The following is a 21,345-nucleotide window of genomic DNA, read 5'->3' as shown; positions in this document are numbered from 1 at the left end:
AAACGGTGGTTCGAACGTCGAACCATCGTTTTTAATCAATTAATTAACAAAACGATGGTTCGAAACGTTTTATTTATTAATTAATTAATACAACGATGGTTCGAAAGTCGAACCATCGTTTTATTTATTAATTAATGAATACAATGATGGTTCGACTTTCGAACCATCGAAGGACGTTCGTTCGAACGATCGTGTTTATTTAATTAATTAAAGGAATGTGCCTTTAACCAAGCTGCAATTCATTATAGAGCCGACATTGCATAGTCTATTGGTTTAAAAAAAGGTTGTTTCATAATGCCCATAATGTATTGAAAGGATTTAAGGATCAAACAAGACAAGATATTTCCTAAAGTTTAGGATTTATTGCTGAAGTCGTTCGTTACCAGACAGTACAAGCAATGCAGATCAATAGCCTCCCTTGAAAGCCTTCATTCATGTAACAAAAAAATAAAACAGGCGCATTAATTGTCACAGTGTCTTTTTTTTTCTCTCCAGACAACTCGCTCTCTTTTTGGCCAATATCTAACAATACGACAGACAATATTCTGCACAGGGCTGTTAGTTACATTAAATAACAACTATAAAACATAAGTATGGCAGGGCGTGGCAGCTTGAAACGGTTAACAAACAACGACTTTTTAAATAAAATGTCTCACTCTCGTCACTCTCGTCTCGTGACGAACCAAAAAAAAAAGACAGAGTCGGCCCTCACCTCTGCTATACTCTCTTCCCTAATTATTAATTAATATCGGATAAACCGCGGGTGAAATATTGCGGTAAATAAATTAATGACATCTAATATATATGTTACAGTATGATTGGAGAACCAGTACGATTGAAGAAAGCGCGCTCGTTTTTACCACCCACCCAGCACTAGAGGGAGCCACAAGCCAGGCTTGTGCACAAACATATATGGCCACACACACACACACACAGTCTCACACACACACACACACACACACACGCACACACGCGCACGCGCTCATGCTTTTTTTGGTTTATTGAAAGCAGGACTGTTTAGATACTTTTATTGTGTTCTGGCTTTTGTTTTACTTTCTCCCTGACACACACACACACACACACACACACACACACACACACACACACACACACACACACACACACACACACACACACACACACACACACACACACACACACACACACACACACACACACACACACACACACACACACACACACACACACACACACACACACACACACACACACACACACAGTGATCCATGAAAAGAACTATTCTGTCCCTATCGGTTTACAAATCAAACGGCGCTGAGTCGACTAGTGGAGCGTCGGCCGGTCAGCGCGGGCACTCGCGCCTCGAGGCGCGAGGGCGCGCTTCCTCGGCCTCAAGCTCCACTAAATCGGCGCGCCTCCGTCATGGACAAGCGTGTGCGTGTGAACGCGTGTTCAGCGTTCCCCTCATAGATATTATGGTTCCCCTAGCGTAGCTTCCTGGTTGCTATGTGGGGGGGAACAACAAAAGACAGGTCCGCTCGGCGCATCAAAGCCCCGCCTCTCCGCGTTCTCCTTCTCCTCCTCCTCGGAGGAGGAGAAGGAGAGAAGGAGAGGACGGGACGGTTTATTACGCGAGGAGGAGGAGGAGGAGGCTCCTCTTCCTCGCGAGCCTCGCGTAATAAACCCACGCCTCGCAGCGCCGCATCCTCCTTCTCCTCCTCGCAAGCCTCGCTAATAAACCCTGTCTCGAAAAGCCCCGCCTCCCCCCGAAGGAGCCCCGTGCCTAAAAACGAGCGCTCTGTCTTCAATCGTACTGGTTCTCCAAACGTACTGTGACATATATATCCATAAAATAGCTATATCTCTGCGTGCTTGTGTCTGTGTGAGTGTGTAGAGCAGCCTCTGTGCGATGCGATCACAAAATGCATTGATTTAGCCTATGGAAAGTCGGTGCGTCTTTTTTCTTTTTTAAACCGGTGCCGCTGGCAGCAGAGCAGTGCGCTCTGTATGTTGGATGCCGCATGTATGTTGGATGCCGCATGTATGTTGGATGCCTGTATGTTGGATGAGACAGAGACTGTATGTTCAGCGCAGCAGAGCAGTGCGCTCTGTATGTTCAGCGCAGCACCGGTTTTAAAAAAAAGAAAAAAGACGCACGGACATTCCATAGGCTAAATCAATGCATTTTGATCGCATCGCACAACTAATAATAAAACTAACGGGGAATACCAGAAAATAATAATATTTTGACATGACGGTTGGTGCGGATATTTAAATTGGATAATATAATGATTGCGGTTGGATAACTGGCGGATAATTAATTTGTACATGCGGATTCGGGTGACGTGAGAGGCCATCCGCGCATCTCTACTGTGCGTGCGTGCGTGCGTGACTTTCGTGACTTTCAAATTATTGTAAACACAACATAGTACTGTGATATTCTGATATATATCACATTCTGATATATATTTTAAGATTTTTTTATATATATATATATATATATATATATATTTTTTTTTTTTTTAAAGCGGAGGTTCGAACTCATTAATTAAGATTCGAATGCCGACATAACGAACGAAGGTCCGAACCTTCGAACGTTTGGGTACAGCCCTACACTGTGAGGGTCACTGAGCTGCACGGGGACACATTTAGACACATAACACCACCAGGTCACTGGGCTGCACGGGGACACATTAAGGGGCGCAACAGTTCATCAAACGTATTGAGTTTATTAGGATGCCCATTAGCTGGGGGATTTTGTCCCCTCCCCACAGACAGGTCCCCCCCCCCTCCCCACAGACAGGCTCTTACATTAACAGAGGACCTGTCTCCTCCCACGTGGCTGATGTTAACGTTTCCCAGGTGCAGAATGCTGGCCAACACCTTGAAGATGTCCCACCGAAAGTCCTCCTTCAGACCTGACGAGAGGAGAGAGCAGAGATGGTGGATAGAGATGAACGTTAGGCCTGCCATCCCAGTTGTAGCCACTAGAGGCACAATGGTACACAAACAAATGGCATACAGAGTCTGACGGCAGAACGTCCTATGTTTACTGGTGTTGCTGGGACAGAGAAAGGTCGATAATAGCGTTGATTTTCTCCTGATGTGTCTCTCTCTGGGGGAAAAAATGCCATTTTAGTGTCAACATTTTGGGAATATTGAGTGGCTTGTGGCGATCAGGTTCAATGTTTAGTTCAGTGACCATGGAGCTAAAGAATGGTTCAGAAGCGGTGTTCACCTTCACTTCTCCCATTGGAATCAATAGACTCCAACCTATAAAAGGTTCTCTCCTAAAAAGGTGGCCACCTACAGTACGTCACACACACAGATACGAGAAGTAAATAGTTTGTTTAAGATTGTGCCCTCAATACTCTCATAACTGACTATGACTAACTACAGTACTTCTCTAAAGTGAGTGACACACTAGAGGGAGCGAAAACGATCTGGTACCCCCCACCTATAGAACAAACATGGGAAAAGATCTCATTCTACTACTCTGCCACCATACTGTGGAATGCCCTGACACCGTCCATATAAACATTTAAATCACTGGATTCTTTCAAACACTGGCCTGGAAAAAAACATCTATCAGGAGCAGTGTTGCCATGTCGGCTTATTATAAGCGACTTAAGGCTTCTTTTTCTGTAAAGTTGCTTGTAAATATTGGTGGTTGCGGGGTTTTTTTTGGGCTTGCTTCCAAAATATTTAATTATTATTTAAACCAGTGGTTCTGAAATATTTCCATGAAAATGTTTTGTGCCCATGCAGGGGAGCATTAGTGTTGTTAGAATGTTTCAAACATATTCCAAATATTCCACAATTTATTGCAAGAGTTTTTGAAAATAGAAGATCTACGAGCTTGTAGATCTGCTATTTTCAAATAGCCGAATAGCCAAATGTAAAATTGTGTTATTTTTGTTATGTTGATGAATTGAATACACAGGACCACAATGGAAACCAGGACTTTTTTTGTGTTATCCTTTTAGCCTGAATGTCCGTCTTTACCACGTACTGTTTATATGTCTGACTGATAACGTATTCAATCAATCAATAACGTTTAGGCGATTAAAGAAGGAAATAAAAGTGACACAGACGTCAGGTCAGGGTTCAAAGGTCATCTCACCCAGCAGAGAGAAGGTCCTCAGAGTCTCCTCCATGGCCGAGCGATCGTCCACTCCCTCCACGCTGACCTCACCTCCCATGCAGGTGTACTGGAACTGCCCCGCGCTCACTGCACAACATCATGAACATACCGAGATGTACTGGAACTGCCCCGCGCTCACTGCACAACATCATGAACATACCGAGATGTACTGGAACTGCCCCGCACTCACTGCACAACATTATGAACATACTGAGATGTACTGGAACTGCCCCGCGCTCACTGCACAACATTATGAACATACCGAGATGTACTGGAACTGCCCCGCACTCACTGCACAACATTATGAACATACTGAGATGTACTGGAACTGCCCCGCGCTCACTGCACAACATTATGAACATACCGAGATGTACTGGAACTGCCCCGCGCTCACTGCACAACATTATGAACATACCGAGATGTACTGGAACTGCCCCGCGCTCACTGCACAACATTATGAACATACCGAGATGTACTGGAACTGTCCCGCGCTCACTGCACAACATCATGAACATACCGAGATGTACTGGAACTGCCCCGCACTCACTGCACAACATTATGAACATACTGAGATGTACTGGAACTGCCCCGCACTCACTGCACAACATTATGAACATACTGAGATGTACTGGAACTGCCCATTATTTTTTCCCATAGAGATTTCCCAAAATATTTATATTAATTATTTTAAGCCTGGAACCAAGCCACCCACGCTCACGGTGAATCATTCATGACAATAAATGTCCAAAAATATTAGAAAACCCGCACACAAAGAAATGAGGTCATTTTGCGGTAATGTTTTCAAATATTCTATTCCTAAGAGTTTTCTGAAAAACGTATGTATGTTGCTACATTATATATACAGTTTTTGGAAGAAAGAAAAAAATATATATATGTTGTTCCAGAGACCCCCAGAAGCAAAGATTTGAGTTACAAATATTAGCTTTAAAAATATATATAATCAAAGATTTGCAAACATTTTCACGATTTGTCAACAATAGCAGATATACAAGCTCATAGCACTCTGTGTCACGCTATGAGCTTGTAGATCTGCTATTTTTGAATAGCCAAAGAAATCTGAAAATGACACACAGATGCGTTCCCGGTTTTAATGGGTTAATGTCATGTTGGTAGCAGACACCAGGGACTCACGCAGTCGGAGGCTCTTGAACTCGGGTCGGTCGGCACAGGAGCACATCTGGTAGAAGATGTGGTAGTTTCTCTCATTCTCTGCCTGGAAATGAAAGAGAAAGCCTTGAAGTTTGAAGGGGGGGGGGGGGGGGCTGTCAGCAGGGAGGGAGTGTTGGGCGGGAGGAGTAAATGGTAAATGGTAAATGGTGCATTTATATAGCGCTTTTATCTAAAGCGCTATACATAGATTGTGCATTACATTCACCCATTCATACACCGATGGAGGAGGAAACCATGCAAGGCACCAACCTGCTCATCAGGAGCAATTAGGGGTTCAGTGTCTTGCTCAAGGACACTTCGACACTAACTCTGGGGGAGCGCCCCCAGCCCGGGATCGAACTGGGAACCTTGCGGTTTCCAGTTTACTCTACCCCGCCACTCTACCCCTGAGCCACTGCCGCCCGATGTGTGAGAGAAATGTGTGAACCTGATCACCCGACTGACAGAGAACAGCGCAATCTTTTATAAAACAGTGAAAGAGTTAATCAGGGATCTTCAAAGTTTTTCAGGCCAAGGACCCCTTAGCTGAGAGAGAAATGAAGCAGGGACCCCCATCACTACATATTGAATAAAACTGTGTTGCAGATTAAACCTTTTCATAGATTTCATAGATAGCTTCACAGACTTGTTTGACAGCACTGTGGTCAGTGTCGTGTAAATGTAAGGTTTTTTGCTTGTTTGTTTACACATTATCTTTTATATCAATATGTTGGATTCACCCCCCGTCGAAGACCCCTGGTCTAAATAAGCATGTGAAATACCCCTCCCCGCTCACTCAGATCAGCTAACACAGGGCAGCTGTCAGAAACAGGACAGCGCTCCACATCGTCCCAGACTCTTCTCCCTTCTGGCTCCCAAACTGTGGAACAAAACTCCCAATGTTCCCCCGTAACCTGAAGACTCTCCTCTTCAGACTCCACCTCAGCCCGTAGCACTTTGCTGTAGCCTTGACGACCTTGCAGTCTTATGCAAAGGTTAAAATGTAATTTAGATTACATACCTGAAAGACCACCCTGGACTTCTCCAGCAGGTGTAAAACTAGCCCTGGTTCAGAGCGTTAGTGAGTTCCCTCTAACGCCCTGGAAGACCCCTCGCTCTGCGCATGTACAAGGAATTCCACTGCCCTGCCAGAGCTCAAGAGTAGTGAAAATAAACTAAACCGCTAACTCACGCTACTCACCGAAGCAAAGGCTGTTTTGTGTTGTTGAAAGTCTATTCTCTGAATGCGCGGGCCTCTCAGCACCCCACCTACTCTGTAAAATACACTTTTTGGGCAGAAAATAAAATATGTCAGCGAGACGGAAATTATTTTTATTACTCCACAGTGCCCTCTACAGATCTGGAGGATTTGCTTACCATCAACCAAAATCTGTAGAGGGCACTGTGGAGTAATAAAAATAATTTCCGTCTCGCTCGACATATTTTATTTTCTGCCCAAAAAGTGTATTTTACAGAGTAGGTGGGGTGCTGAGAGGCCCGCGCATTCAGAGAATAGACTTTCAACAACACAAAACAGCCTTTGCTTCGGTGAGTAGCGAAATGGTTTAGTTTATTTTCACTACTCTTGAGCGCTGGCAGGGCAGTGGAATTCCTTGTACATGCGCAGAGCGAGGGGTCTTCCAGGGCGTTAGAGGGAACTCACTAACGCTCTGAACCAGGGCTAGTGTAAAACATACCTGAAAGACCACCCTGGACTTCTCCAGCAGGTAGGTCCTCATGTTGGCTCCGATGATCCGGTACTTCCTGTCAAAGCTGATCTCTGTGTATTTCCCAAAGCGGCTGCTGTTGTCGTTCCTGGTGGTCTTTGCATTCCCTATGGCCTGGAAACACACGTTATGATTATTTAAATCATTCCCTTTATTCTATTTTTAAAAAATGACACAGATGCGTTCCCAATTTGAATTGGTTAAACATTCCTTGACACAGGTGCATTGACATGGTACAGTACCTCTGTTATTGGATTAGACGCCAGAACCTTCTCCTCCACTCGGGTCTTGCTGCTGGACTTGCTGACCACAGCGAAGTACCTCATGGCGTAGCGAGCAGAAACCGTCTTCCCCGCTCCAGACTCCCCACTGACTATGATGGACTGGTTCTTATGGTCCCTATGAAAGATATTAAAAGATAATATTATTGTTTACTATGATGTATTGGTTCTTATGGTCCATATGAAAGAAATGAAAAGATAATAGTATTCTTTACTATGATGGACTGGTTGTTATGGTCCCTATGAAAGATATTAAAAGATAATATTATTCTTTACTATGATGGACTGGTTGTTATTCTCATCATACTGTAGTCAAATACTATACATATTCTGCTAACACTCAACATTGCAGTTTTGTGTTAGTTGTGTTAGCTTCCATTTTCAATTCAGTTTAGTTTCAGTTAGATTTGAGAGTGGGTTTACTAGTTTCAGTTTAAGGGTGGTTTTAACCTTTTAAGACCGGGAACGAATCTGTGTAAGTTCAGATTTCTTTGGCTATTGAAAAATAGCAGATCTACAAGCTTGTAAATCTGCAATTATTTTTGAAAAATCGTGAACATTTGTGCAAATCTTTGAATATATATATCTATATTTTTAAAGCAAACATTTGTAACTCAAATCTTTGCTTCTGGGGGGTCGCTAGAACAACATATTTTATATCAGTGGTTCTAAGACTTTTTCATGTCAAGGACCCCCCCCCCCCCCCCCGCCATTTCTAAATATTGTCTTCCAAGATTTGAGTTAAAAATGTTTTTTTAAATAGCAGATCTACAAGCTCATAGCGCTGCACTATTTTTGAATGGCCAAAGTATACAGATGTGTTCCCGGTTTGAATGGGTTAAACTTAATTGTGCTGATTTACATTTTTTGCCTAATAAAAAAAAAGAAGAAAAAAAGGGGGGGGTGGGGGGGGGGGGGGGGTTGATGTGAGCTGGGAGTGAGTTCCAAAGGGAGGGAAGGGGCTTGTCATCCCAGGTCCAGTGCTTTGTCTTGTCACCCCACACTGTCACCCCAGGTTCAGTGGGGACCACCCAAGACACACATAGATTTAAAAACTGGATAGTTCAGCCCTTCCCCCCCCCCCATTTTTTTTTGTCTCATTCCTAAGACAATAATTTGATGACCGGCAGCGGTTCCGGTAGGAGACACAAAGAGTCTCCTTTGTGTCTCCTACCGGAACCGCTGCCTACCGGTCCGCTGGTCATCAACTGGGGTGACTAATCGATAGAAAAAAAATCGTATTTTTTTGGATGAACTATCCCTTTAAGTGTGCTTACAGTTGTAGCGCAGTGTAATAATCTTGTACAGTGTACGTGACATTACCGGGCCATCTGCTTGTAGGCCTCCTCTGCCACGGCGAAGATGTGAGGGTCCATGTCCCCCATGTTCTGTCCAGCGTAGGCCTGGATGACCGCATCTCCGTAGATGTGAAGCTGTTTGTACGGGTTCACCGACACCAGGATGATACCTGAGGGAACAGGAAATGACATCACACAACTTCAACCAAGGACCATAGAGGTATAATATAACTAGAGGGCGGATTGCCCCGCCCCCAGCTATTCATTTCAATGAAAGTGCTCAGTGGCGTTTTGAAGCATCCGGAAGCCTGCCGGAAGTAGAATTATTGAGACGTTTTTGAGACGTTTCGTCGAGCAGCCATAGAGCTATGAGCATGCGCACTAGTGTCCCTTTTGCGTCCTACGTCACAACCTACCTCCATGAACGAGCCCGTGTTTACATTTATATTTATTAAATACACTCGAGATGCATATTTATATGTAAATGCATATGTTTTTATGTATAATATGTTTACATATTTATATTATATTATTATATATTTATATATATAATAATATAATATTCGCCCCGCCTGCAGTTCCAGCTTTGGCCACTGGGGTGTCAGCTTCAATATTTCTCAGCAACTCTGGGGGCCTGCCAAGGCGTGTGCCTCTCTCCACATCAAAATATCATGCATCTACAGTGAGAATGTTCAAACATTCCCGTGTCATTTCATTCGTCGTTTCATCTCTGTGATAACCCAGACATCTTTACACGATTTAGAGTCCAGAGAAGTGTCTGTATTAGAGATAGCATGCACCTTTGACCTTAGCCTAGAGGAAGTCTGTATGACCACGGTCATTAAATACCAACCACTCACTACATACTATCTCAGAGCTATAGGTTATAGGTGCAGTTTTACATTTGACAGCCTAGGACAGGGGTACTCAACAGGCGGACCGCGGTCCAGGACCGGACCGCACCTCCCTGTGGACCCTGGGCAAAAAAATATATATATATATTTTTAAGAAATATATTTGGGGGATTCTTGGAGGGGGTGTGAAAAAGTATTTGAATTGTTGTTCTGTTGTTTATTTTCACGTATGTTTTCATACTCACCAGACACGGAAATCCCAGGGGGTACGGGGGAGATTGGACCCCCCCCCCCCCCCCAAGTCATTTAGAATAATAAAAATAAATGTTAAAATAATTAAAAATACTTATTTAATAGAACCTGAACCCACTTATGCATCGTAAGTTATTAATAATGAAGAATTAACATAACACAGTGTCAAATTAGCTAGATTAGAGGAAAATAAAATAGGGCTGACCTTCGATTATAATTTTGGAAATCGAAGTTTTAGGCCAAAAAAACATCAAACTCTGAATAATCGCAGTTTAAAAAAAAAAAAAAAAAAAAAAAAAAATTTAGTGCAGGGCTGCTAAAGGAGCGCTACGACATTGAAACGCACAGCACCCCCGCCTTTTATTTTCGTATCTACGAGAGTCTTAGCGACCACCCCCCCAGTTTGCCCTGGAATGTCACCAGTAAAGCCCGTATTTCTCCAACCATGTACAAATGCAAAATATAAGGTGCTTACCCGCTTGCCTCAAATGTTAACTAGGTGTCCGGAGTATTTGTGCAATATATTAGTCCATATTTTTCAATTAAGAAGTGTTTAAATCCCGTCTGTGACCGATTCTGTCGTAAGTTCCCAATGGGCGGTAGTGACGGGGCGCGTCAGGTGAAAGCCCGAATTACACTCAATGTAAACAGGAATTAAACGAGGGGGGAAAATGGCGTTCGTCCACAGACGGGATTAAAACACTTCTTTATTCAAAAATATGGACTAATACATTGCACAAATACTCCGGACACCTAGTTAACATTTGGGGCAAGCGGGTAAGCACCTTATATTTTGCATTTGTACATGTTTGGAGAAAAAATTATCAAATAAAAAAAACGGCCAATTACTTGATTTTTGAAAAAAAAGTTCGAATCATGTGCCATCGAACGAAGCTTCGAATATTCGAGTTATTTGGGTCAGCCCTAAAATAAAAATAAAAAAACCTCACATTTTTGGCGCCATAAATAAATATGTTGTCTCCGCCAGGCCCTGCGTGCGTGCATGCGTGCGTGCGTGCACAGTATGTGTGTGTGTGTGTACCACAGTGTGTGTGTGTGTGTGTGTGTGTGTGTGTGTACCACAGTATGTGTAGATGGTCTTGGCGTCCACAAAGCGGACCTTGATGTTGTGTAGGACGGCAGCTTCATGCAGGTAGCTCAGAGCTGTCAGGTCGTTCTCTCCTACCTAGGGGCGGGACCACATGAAAATGACATGTCACCATTATAGAGTACAGAAGTCCTGACGTCACTCGTCCATCCCCTGGGTCGTGGTAGTAATTTCATTGGGTCATCTTAGAGTCGTCTCATATAAGAATTGTGGTCCAAGAATAAACAAACTGTCTCTGTGATATTGTCAGGGAGGTTCTGTATCGTTTATGATAGTCAGTCACTCATATTTGATACAGTCTGTTTCTGGCGAAAATTTAACTAATTCGGTGGAAGTAACATTAGCGTTTTCTCACCGTCAGTTGATGCTTCGTATCCATATGAGTCATATTTTTGGAACACAGTTCTTATTTGACGTGATATTACACATGTCTATGGGAATTCAGAATGGGGGAAAAAAACGCGACCCAGGTAGGATGCGTAAATTACGTCAGACTTCGGCGCTCTATTGGGCATAGCAGTGGCGGCCATTTTGTGGTGCCACAGCTCGAAAGCCCATTCATTGTTTTCCCATAAAAATAAAAAAATTATATATTGTTATTTTCAGCCGCCACTGCTATTCCCTATAGTGGCAAATATAAAAGCGATTAACGATATTATCGCGATAATCAAAATATATGCTTAAAACTTAAAATGTCACTTTTGTTAACCACTTGAGCCCCCAGCTTCCCTGTTCTGGGGGGGAAGGATCGGCATAAATAGCAGATCTACAAGCTCACAACGCATTGCAATGCGTTGTGAGCTTGTAGATCGGCTATTTTTGCCGAATCTATTTGTGTAGAGTGAAATTAGAGCGTACCAAATGCTCTCTTTACAGGTCTGTTTTATGAAAGTATAGAGGGTTTAAGTGGTACTGAATTTGCAGCTCAAGAAAAGCTAATTAACTCACTGCCAATGATGTGTTTTGGAGTTTTCAGGTGTTTTCAGACGCTAGAAGGTGCTCTTCGCTAACCTATGAGTCACCATTTGACTCCCAGTGAAGCAGCAAATCACGTGATCGCAAAAAAAAACAGCCACATTCACTCCCATTCTAATGGTTTTGGAGAAATGCCTTCTTTCTCTGCTTTGAGTGCTTTCTGTTGCTTTTTGGCGAAAACATTCAACAGCCAATAACTAAATGGAATGGATTATCGCGACGGCACGCGCTCCCCCCGATTCCACGAGACTCGGCTACGTCTTTTAAAGCGTAGATGGATCGTTGAGAAGAATGATATTCTAATTTTTTTTAAAAGGTTAGTGAAAATGATCCGAATCGCTGGCAAGGTCGCCTATAGACGATGTTTTATTCTGGCGGTGAATGAGTTAATCCTAGTGTATCATGACAGGACGATTTCACGATAAATGAAAATCTCCGCGATGCGATTATTGCGAGCGTTTTGGTATCGCGATAAACGATATTGATTATCGTCCCATCCCCCACTCCTACCAGGATGTCTGGGTTCCGTAACGGAGGCAGCTTGGAGAGGTCCACAGGGTACCGCAACTCCTAGAAATAATGAAACAAATGGATTAATATCTCATCAAAACCAACAGCTCCTAATATAAGCCATGTAGCCCGTAGGCAGTGGTGTAAAGTAACTAAGTATATTTACTCAAGTACTGTACTTATAATACAATATTGAGGTACTTTTACTTTACTGGAGTATTTCCAATTTTCAGTACTTTTACTTACTTTACATCTCAGAGGCAAATATTTCTGCTTTTATTCCACTACAATTATTTCAAAACTTTAGTTACTAGTTACTTTGCAAATATACTTTTTATTACATACTGTTATTACATTAAAAAACATACATTAACCACTTTAGCCCTATTTTATACCTAGGCTATTTGAAAATAGCAGATCTACAAGTAGATCTGCTATTTTCAAACATTTTACTTTTACTTTTGGTACTTTAAGTACATTTTGATACCAATACTTTTGTACTTTTACTCAAGTAAATTTTGAATTCCGGACTTTTACTTGTAACAGAGTACTTCTACTTTGCAGTATTGATACTTTTACTTAAGTAAAACATTTGAGTACTTTTTCTTGAGTACTTTTTTTTTTTTTGCAAGGGCAAATCTGCCGTTGCAAAAGAAATTGCCCTTGGCATCATATTAGATCTGGCCCCTCTCAATAGATCTGCTTTTTTTTTATCGTGAAAATGTGTGCAAATCTTTGAATATATATATTTTTAAAGCGAACATTTGTAACTCAAATCTTTGTTTCTGGGGGGATTCTACAAATGTCTTCTAAATCCAATTTTTTTTTGGAAAAACGTTTCTATAAACTTTTCTATATCAGTGGTTCAATTTGAGTTAAAAATGTTTATTGTGAAAATGCACAAATTTGCACAATTTTTCAAAAACAGCAGATCTACAAGCTCGTTGCGTGGCCGAGCTTGTAGATCTGCTATTTTTGAATAGCCCAAAGAAACCTTAAAATGACACACAGATGCGTTCCCGGTCTTAATGGGTTAAACTGAAGGAACAGATCAAACACAGATCTGTTCAGAAGGATCCATTTGCTACAAAAGCAAAGGAGGGCAGAACTAGAACAAGTAAAGCTTGTTGAAAAAGATTTTCACCGTTTGAGAGAAAGTGTTTCAAAGTGTCCAAAAATAACAATAATATATAACTATGATAACACTCCTCACTCATAATCAGTGGAAACCCTTGATCCACAGCCTGGGATCCACCATCACCATCAGACCTCCATTTTATAAATGGTCTCACCTCTGATTAAAGTTAGGAGCCCTTGAATTAAAGTAGTTGTGATATTGCATTCCTTTAAATGCTGTCATTACCTTTATCATTTTCTAATCACTCATCATGCACGTACAGGTGTATGATGTGTTTGACTCTGACCTTTCGTTCTCCATTGTTCCACATATCTTACATCACAACTATGCAAGGTCTAAGACCGTCTCATCATGATAGAAGATTTCTCATCATGACTTCACCGTAATGGAAATAATCCACAACTATCGAAGCTACCAAACATAGTTTTGGTTTGGTACGGTAGAACTGGTACAACTTGTTCTCCTCCAGACCTCAAGTAACACTGTCCTGTCACTGTGACACAGAATTCGTTGTCCTTGGTACATTTTCAGTCCTGTCTGTGTCTCGTCATGTCCCATAAAAGCAAAAAAAGAATCATGGTGATATGTTAATACCGATAACCAACCTTCCTTTCTCTGTACCACCTGTTTCACCAATAAAAGATATACTAAAAAAGTAACACTGTCCTCTGAAAAGCCAGCAATCTCTACAATAACCATATGACAGGCAGTCAGGCACCCACTCACTTCTGCACCTATTTGACCCCTTTTCTCATGTAACGTGCGAGGGAAGCATTAACTGTACCGATACGACCCAATTATTCCAAATACGGAATAGACTTCCATCATGCCACATTTAATGCCTGTTTTAGCCTCCTGGCAGTCTTAAAGGACGACGACTTCACCTATTTTCAACCTATGTTCATATAATTGGTCCTCACTACTGCTCATGATAAAATGGCACCATTTCTGTCTACTCAGTCTGTGTCTCAGAGGAGGGCTGTGGACAGTTCAGAAGCCCGTCTACCAGTGACATCACCGATTGGGAATCCAAGCTTCTAGAAACTTCAGGCTTTCTATTTCTGGAGAATTAGCATGCTATAATGGAAGCCATTGTTCTCGCGTTAATAAAAATCGAATTAAAAAAGAAAATCTGCCTAACGATGATCGAGGTCACTGGATTTCTGAAGTGTCCACAGCCCTCCTATGAGACTCAAGACAGAGCAGGAAAAAATGGTACCATTTCATCATTAGCATTAGTGAGGACCAATGATATGAAGATGGGCTGAAAATGGGTGAAGTCGTCCTTTAAGGGTTTTCTTCAGAATAGGTAACCTCTTTAACCCTGTCATCCCCATGTTGGGCATGTCATTATAGGCCCAGTACATAAATGAATAAATAATTAGAAACCTTTCTGAAATGTTTAGAAAACACCAGATCTACAATCTCTCAACATGTCATGATGTAATGTGTTGTGAGCTTGTAGATTGGCTTTTAAAACATTCATTCATTCATTCAAGATTGTATTTAAGGCTTATTAAAGAAAAACGCTTATATTTCTTTGTGGCTCAGTGGTTAATGCAGATATATATATACTGTAAAATGTGTAGCACATTGGCATAGACAATATGGCACATTAGGAGTTAATTATGTATTTCTGGTAAGACAGAAATATTGATCACTTATTTTGTATGTCTGTGGCAAAAATAAGATATCGATGAAAATGTCCATCACAAGCTGGCATGGTGATGACGCCTGTGTAGAGGTACGCGCCCTTGACATGCCACTAGTATATCGAGGTCGGGGAATCGAACCCCGTCCTCCCCGTCTCAAGGCGGACGCTCTAACCACAAGGCCACTGAGCTGGTCAACATTACAAACCCTGCAGCACAACTCCTTCAAAGTCAACATGAGTCATTCCACACTCCATGATGCATCATACACTCCATGATGCATAGTAAACTCCATGTGGATTGTGGGTTGTACCCAAGGGGCTTAAAGCATCCAGTTTGTAAATTGAGTCTATATAGGAAGAGACAGGTCATATGAATGGCCTGTAGTCTCACTGTTTCACCGTTGCTGCTGTCAGAAGCAATTAGGCTCCATTTTTCTGACCGGATATAGAAAGATGGCGGATTTGAAATCACTGAAAAATAGACTTCATTTACGGTCTGTAGAAACAAGGGTTGTGACGATGTCCATATTTGTTTTACAGTCTATGGTTGTACCAGTGAAGTGACCTCTTTGTGGACTATGTGATTGAACCTGACAATGAACCTGACAATGAACCTGACAATGAACCTGACATTGAACTTGACAATGAACTTGACAATGAACCTGACACTGAGTGCCGCGCTATGAGCTTGTAGATCTGCTATTTTTGAATAGCCAAGCATCCATATTCTAGGGCAAACATTCCGTAAAAATAGCCAATCTAAGAGCTTGTAGATCAGCGATTTTCGGCGATGAGTTTTGGTGTATATATGGAAAAAGGTACGGGGTCAAGTACTGACCCCTGGGCGACGCCGGTCAACAAATAACAGTATATATACAGAAGGGTCTAAATGAGACCAGAGTCCAAAGTCTGGCCCGGGGGCCAATCATGGCACGAGGGCAGAGTTTATATGGCCCATAACTTCCCTCCTAAAAGGTATTATTTATGGCACCGCCAGGAATAGTCGTGTGAAATTCATACAGTGAAGTTTCTGAGTGTTTTGACTCTTGTCCTGAAGATGGGATGTTTCTCTGTAGAGAGCCTGACTATATCTGCTGCATTAACCCATTAAGACCGGGAACACATCTGTGTCATTTTAGATTTGGCTATTCAAAAATAGCAGATCTACAAGCTCATAGCGCTGCACCGAGTGCCGCGCTATGAGCTTGTAGATCTGCTATTTTTGGAAAAATCTTGTAAATGTGTACATAACTTTGAATATATATATATATATATATATATATATATATATATATATATATATATGTTTTAAAGCAAACATTTGTAACTCCAATCTTTGCTTCTGGGAGTCCTTGGAACTAAATATTTTGAGATGAGGGTCCGCGGCCAAATACATATAATTTTGGGGGTCCTTGACATGAAACAGTTTGAGAACCACTGATATTATAACAACATAAGTTTTTACATAAAACTGTTAGGATTTAGAAGACATTTGTAGAATCTCAAGAAGCAGAGATTTCAGTTACAAATGTTCGCTTTAAAATATATACATATTCAATATGCCCAAATTATCACAATTCTTTGAAAGAAATAGAAGATCTACAAGCTCGTAGTGCGGCACTCTGTGCCGCGGTATGAGCTTGTAGATCTGCTATTTTTGAATAGCCCAAAGTGTAAAATAATGGTTTAAGTGGTTACACAGATGCGTTCCCGGTTAAACACATCAATAGTCTTTTTGGCAGCGTAACCAAACATCTGTGTTCCACATGCATGCAGTGGATTGATAAGGATAAGGATAATTCCTTTTAACAGGACGTTCATGAAAGTCCTTGCGGGCTTGTTTCCAATGAGGGCCTGTGAGCAATTAGGGGTTAAGAGTCTTGCTTAGGGACAAATTTAATTTCATCGATACATATGCTGGCCTGGCCTGGAATCGTACCTGGGGCAACCAGGGCCTCTGGCTCCCTAGGCGGGCTCACTAACCACTCAGCTATGGGCGCCCATGATATTAATATTTACACTACAATAAACTGGACTGGAATAAAATGACAGTGAAGCCAAATGTGACGAGTTGTGAAAAGGCCTCTGTAAAAAAAAATATATATTATTATAATTTAAATAGCCTTTCTTTATCATCTTGAGAATGAAACATCACGAGGAACAAGCAGTAAGGAATTCTATCTATAAGTGTGGTTAAACTTTTCACTCTTATTAAACGGTGGTCTTACAGATCCTCCAATCGTACATAATAATAATAATATTATATTATACTTACAGATCCTCCAATCGTACATAATAATAATAATTATATTATATTATACTGTACTTACAGATCCGTCCTCCAGTCGTAGATGCAGATTATCGTCTCCAGGGTGGAAATCTCTGCTGATCTCTGCTGATCTCCACACATGTTCAACATCTGGAATCCACACCCTGTTGAACTGAAGACAGAACATATGGTTATATATGAACATCTGGAATCCACACCCTGTTGAACTGGAGAGGGATATGGTCATTCATTGATCCATTCATTCATCCATTCATTTCATTCATTAATTTTAAAGATGACAGACATTCTAAGCATCAATTAATTATTTCTACAATGGCTACAAATTGCTACAAAGCCTGTCGTTTTGGGCATAAACAAGAAGTTGAAAGGTACATGTTTGGTTCTGAGAATGTTGTACCATGCATGTTCAAACCATGTACGCGTTACCTGCTTTCACACCATTTTCCAAAGCATAAATACATTTTTGTTTTATAATTGTTCACATTTAGAAGAAAAAAAACATTCACCCATGTTCAATCCGGGAACACATCTGTGTCACTTTAGATTTACTTGGCTATTCAAAAATAGCAGACATACAAGCTCATAGTGCGGCACCGGCAACATTTGTAACTCAAATCTTTGCTTCTGGGGGGTCCCTGGAACAACATGTTTTACCAATTGTTCGCTTCAAGAAATATATATTCAAAGATTTTCACAAATATTCAAGATTTTTCAAAAATACAGTAGCAGATATACCAGCTCATAGCGCGGGACTCGGTGCCGCGCTATGAGCTTGTATATCTGCAATTTTTTTAATAGCCAAAGAAATCTAAAATGGTTCCCGGTCTTAATGGGTTAAAATATGCAAAATAAAAATGCTATTAATAATTGTTAAAGTGCAGCTACAAGTTATTAAATTATAATATAAATAGTTACAGTTAAGAGTATAAAACAGTCGTGCAACATCAACTGAAGCATTCAAAATATAATACTGTTAATGAAATACATCATGTGATGAATTACGTTGGTATGTGAATGACATAGACCAGTGGTTCTCAAAGCTTTTCATGTCAAGGACCCCCAAAATGATATGTATTTGGCCGCGGACCCCCCATCTCAAATATTTTGTTCCAAGGACCCCCAGAAGCAAATATTTGAGTTACAAATGTTGGCTTTAAATATATATATATATATATATATATATATATATATATATATATATATATATATATATATATATATATATTCAAAGATTTGCAAACATTTTCACGATTTTTGCAAAAATAGCAGATCTACAAGCTCATAGTGCCGCGCTATGAGCTTGTAGATCTGCTATTTTTGAATGGCCGAAGTATACACGGTTAAATTGGTTAAAATGATTGTGATGCTATATTATCACATTTTGCTGGGCACCACCCCGGAACCCCCCCCCGCAAGGACCCCTGGGGGTCACCCCACTTTGAGAACCAATGGCATATACTGGCATAGCCTACTCGCCAATATACCGGTACCAGTATTTTACGATACTGGTATACCGGTATCAGAACAGCTCTATAAAATGTGCTGTTTTGTCCACAATTTTTTAGCATTCGACTATAAGGTCTAATATTTCTACAAATTACTACAAAACCTATAATTTTGGGGCATAAACAAGAAGTTGACGGGTAAATAAAGTCTGATAATGATCATGATTCTTTACATTACTTAAGACCATTGCTATAATATCCACTTAGTGTCCACTCCATTCTTGTATCCATCTCCATCAACAGGGAAACACATTTTGCAGTGGTGGAAAGTAACTAAGCATATTTACTCAAGTACTGTACTTAAATACAAGGCATTGAGGCATTTTTACTTTACTGGAGTATTTCCAATTTTCAGTACTTTTACTTCTACTCCACTACATCTCAGAGGCAAATATTGTACTTTTACTCCACTATAATCATTAGTTACTTTGTAGATTTTGAGTATTAGTACAAAACATATATTACCCACATCAGCCCTATATACATTTTGGCCATTTGAAAATAGCAGATCTACGACAAATAGTGAGCTTGTAGATCTGCTATTTTCAAAATATTTGTATACATTTGAAAACTTGTGAAATGGGACAGTCTGCATACTGAGTACTTTTACTTTTGGTACTTTAAGTACATTTTGATACCAATACTTTTTCTTTTTCTAAATTGCAGAATTGATACTTTTACTTAAAGTAAAATATTTACCTCTGCACATTTGAAACATTACAGGCATATCACTGAACCCTAAAATACTTTTAGTGCAGCAAAACTAAAACTTTGATTCAAACTTTTGTCAACTTTTGTAAAAACATTAATTTGTATACATCAATCATCAAGTTGCATCCATATATGCGTGTGGAGGAAATTAAAACTGTAGTTTTAGAGTTTAGTTAAAGAGTGTAAGTAAGTGATGTTGTGGAGAGTTTCCATATGTCTCATACTAGCCCTGAAACATGACTATCGTATCATGACAGTCATGGCGCAAATTGTTCCTGGTTTTGGCACTTTCTCCATTTACAGCCCTTACATCTACTAAAACGTTCACATTTCAAATATAAAGTAATGACCCCACGGCCATAGATGTTACAAGTAAAGAAAAACAGGTCTAAGTACCCGTATCTTCAGTATTGTTCAATAAAAAAGCATTTCAATTGATCGGTGGCCATTTTCTGTTAGAGTTATGATGTATCAGAGTGCAGTACACCTCTAAACCGATAGGGTCGCGTAGTTGAAAGCAAATGAAGGAAATTCTGAGAAAATGGCCACCAATCGGATTAAAATGCTTTGTATTGAACAAAACGGAAGATAGGAGTACTTAGACCCAAGCGTTTTAACTTGTAACATCCATAGCCATGGGGTCAACACTTTATATTTGAAATGTGAACGTTTATGTAGATGTACGGATGGAAAGACCAGGAACAAGTTCCACCATGACGCTTGTGACAGACGAGCGTCATGTGAACCATGGCTAGTCTCATGCATGTTGTATGTGACATATAAAATAAAACAGAATTTTACCTGAGTGTAAAGCTCCACAACAGCCATGTTCAGCTGTCCTTCTCTTCAATGGAACTGTAATATATTCATAATTATTATAATAATTATAATAATAATAATAATAATAGCAGTCAGGTCATTCCTCGGGTTTCTGCCTGCTTTGCTCATTTAAAAAAAGAAAAAAAGTTTGGTTTATGCTTTTGTTGCGCGCCGGCGTCGCGCGCGCCCGAAAACAGCAGATCTACAAGCTCACAAGGCGTCACAGCGCTACGCGTTGTGAGCTTGTAGATCTGCTGTTTTCGGAACGCTTCCTTCCTTCCGCATTTACCTGTGTAGATAAGAAAAAGCCCTCTGGGTTTCTATGTACTCCCTCGGTGGTTATATCCGGTACCATATCCGGTACATTTCTACCGTTGACATAAGACAAGCACGCACACATGGTTTCCGTATCCGCTCCCAAACCGGATGTGCAACGTTCAGAGTGAATTGGCACCAGGCTGGTTTAGTCCCCGTTGGACTTTGATACTTCCCTGACCCCGCCCACCCAGTCAGGTGACTGACAGCTGAGCTGGTGGTGGTGTTGGCCCCGCCCACCCTGGGTGTGTTCCTTCTGATCAAACAGGATCTGACAGTAACACACACACACACACGCGCACACACACACACACACACACACACACACACACACACACACACACACACACACACAACTATTTGCAAAATAAGTGCAACGAGGAGTTTTCAACATGGGTTTTACAGACAGTATCACAACTGCATTTCACTGCCTGTACCAGTTTTCACACATAGTCCATAATATAACACAATTATTTTGGGGGGGTCCCCAGATTATTAGCTTAGATAATGTGCAACATTGTTTTATCAGTCAACAGTAAGCAAACCAACATACAATATAAGTGTAGTTATACAGGGTATCTGCTCATTAAAGTGACCATTTAAGGTACTTTTAAG

At 40.9% G+C, this 21,345-nt stretch overlaps 1 protein-coding gene across 6 annotated transcripts in view; it reads right to left on the bottom strand.

Moving 5' to 3' along the window:
• The window catches only part of myo5c (myosin VC), an 84,508-nt gene extending 63,967 nt beyond the window's left edge, over nucleotides 1–20,541 (bottom strand). For 3 of the 6 annotated variants that reach the window (XM_080436877.1, XM_080436876.1, XM_080436875.1), the window contains exons 1-10: nucleotides 20,398–20,541; nucleotides 17,421–17,531; nucleotides 12,299–12,358; nucleotides 10,786–10,891; nucleotides 8,625–8,769; nucleotides 7,263–7,419; nucleotides 6,991–7,134; nucleotides 5,276–5,357; nucleotides 4,103–4,210; nucleotides 2,791–2,897 (exon numbers count right to left, since the gene is read on the bottom strand). In XM_080436877.1, the coding sequence (XP_080293003.1) occupies nucleotides 2,791–2,897; nucleotides 4,103–4,210; nucleotides 5,276–5,357; nucleotides 6,991–7,134; nucleotides 7,263–7,419; nucleotides 8,625–8,769; nucleotides 10,786–10,891; nucleotides 12,299–12,358; nucleotides 17,421–17,531; nucleotides 20,398–20,424 (1,047 nt within the window). In that variant the 5' untranslated portion in view covers nucleotides 20,425–20,541. Of the gene's footprint in view, nucleotides 1–2,790; nucleotides 2,898–4,102; nucleotides 4,262–5,275; nucleotides 5,358–6,990; nucleotides 7,135–7,262; nucleotides 7,420–8,614; nucleotides 8,770–10,785; nucleotides 10,892–12,298; nucleotides 12,359–17,420; nucleotides 17,532–20,397 lie in introns of those variants that run through there. The other 3 variants (XM_080436878.1, XM_080436879.1, XM_080436880.1) reach the window with 3 other exon arrangements.
• Between the last annotated feature and the right edge of the window lie 804 nt (nucleotides 20,542–21,345).

The sequence above is a fragment of the Gymnoscopelus braueri genome (assembly GCF_963280865.1).
Source record: "Gymnoscopelus braueri genome assembly, chromosome: 9".
Classification (NCBI taxonomy): domain Eukaryota; kingdom Metazoa; phylum Chordata; class Actinopteri; order Myctophiformes; family Myctophidae; genus Gymnoscopelus; species Gymnoscopelus braueri.
The sequence above is the reverse complement of the archived record's forward strand: the minus strand, read 5'-3'. Positions and strand labels throughout refer to the sequence as shown.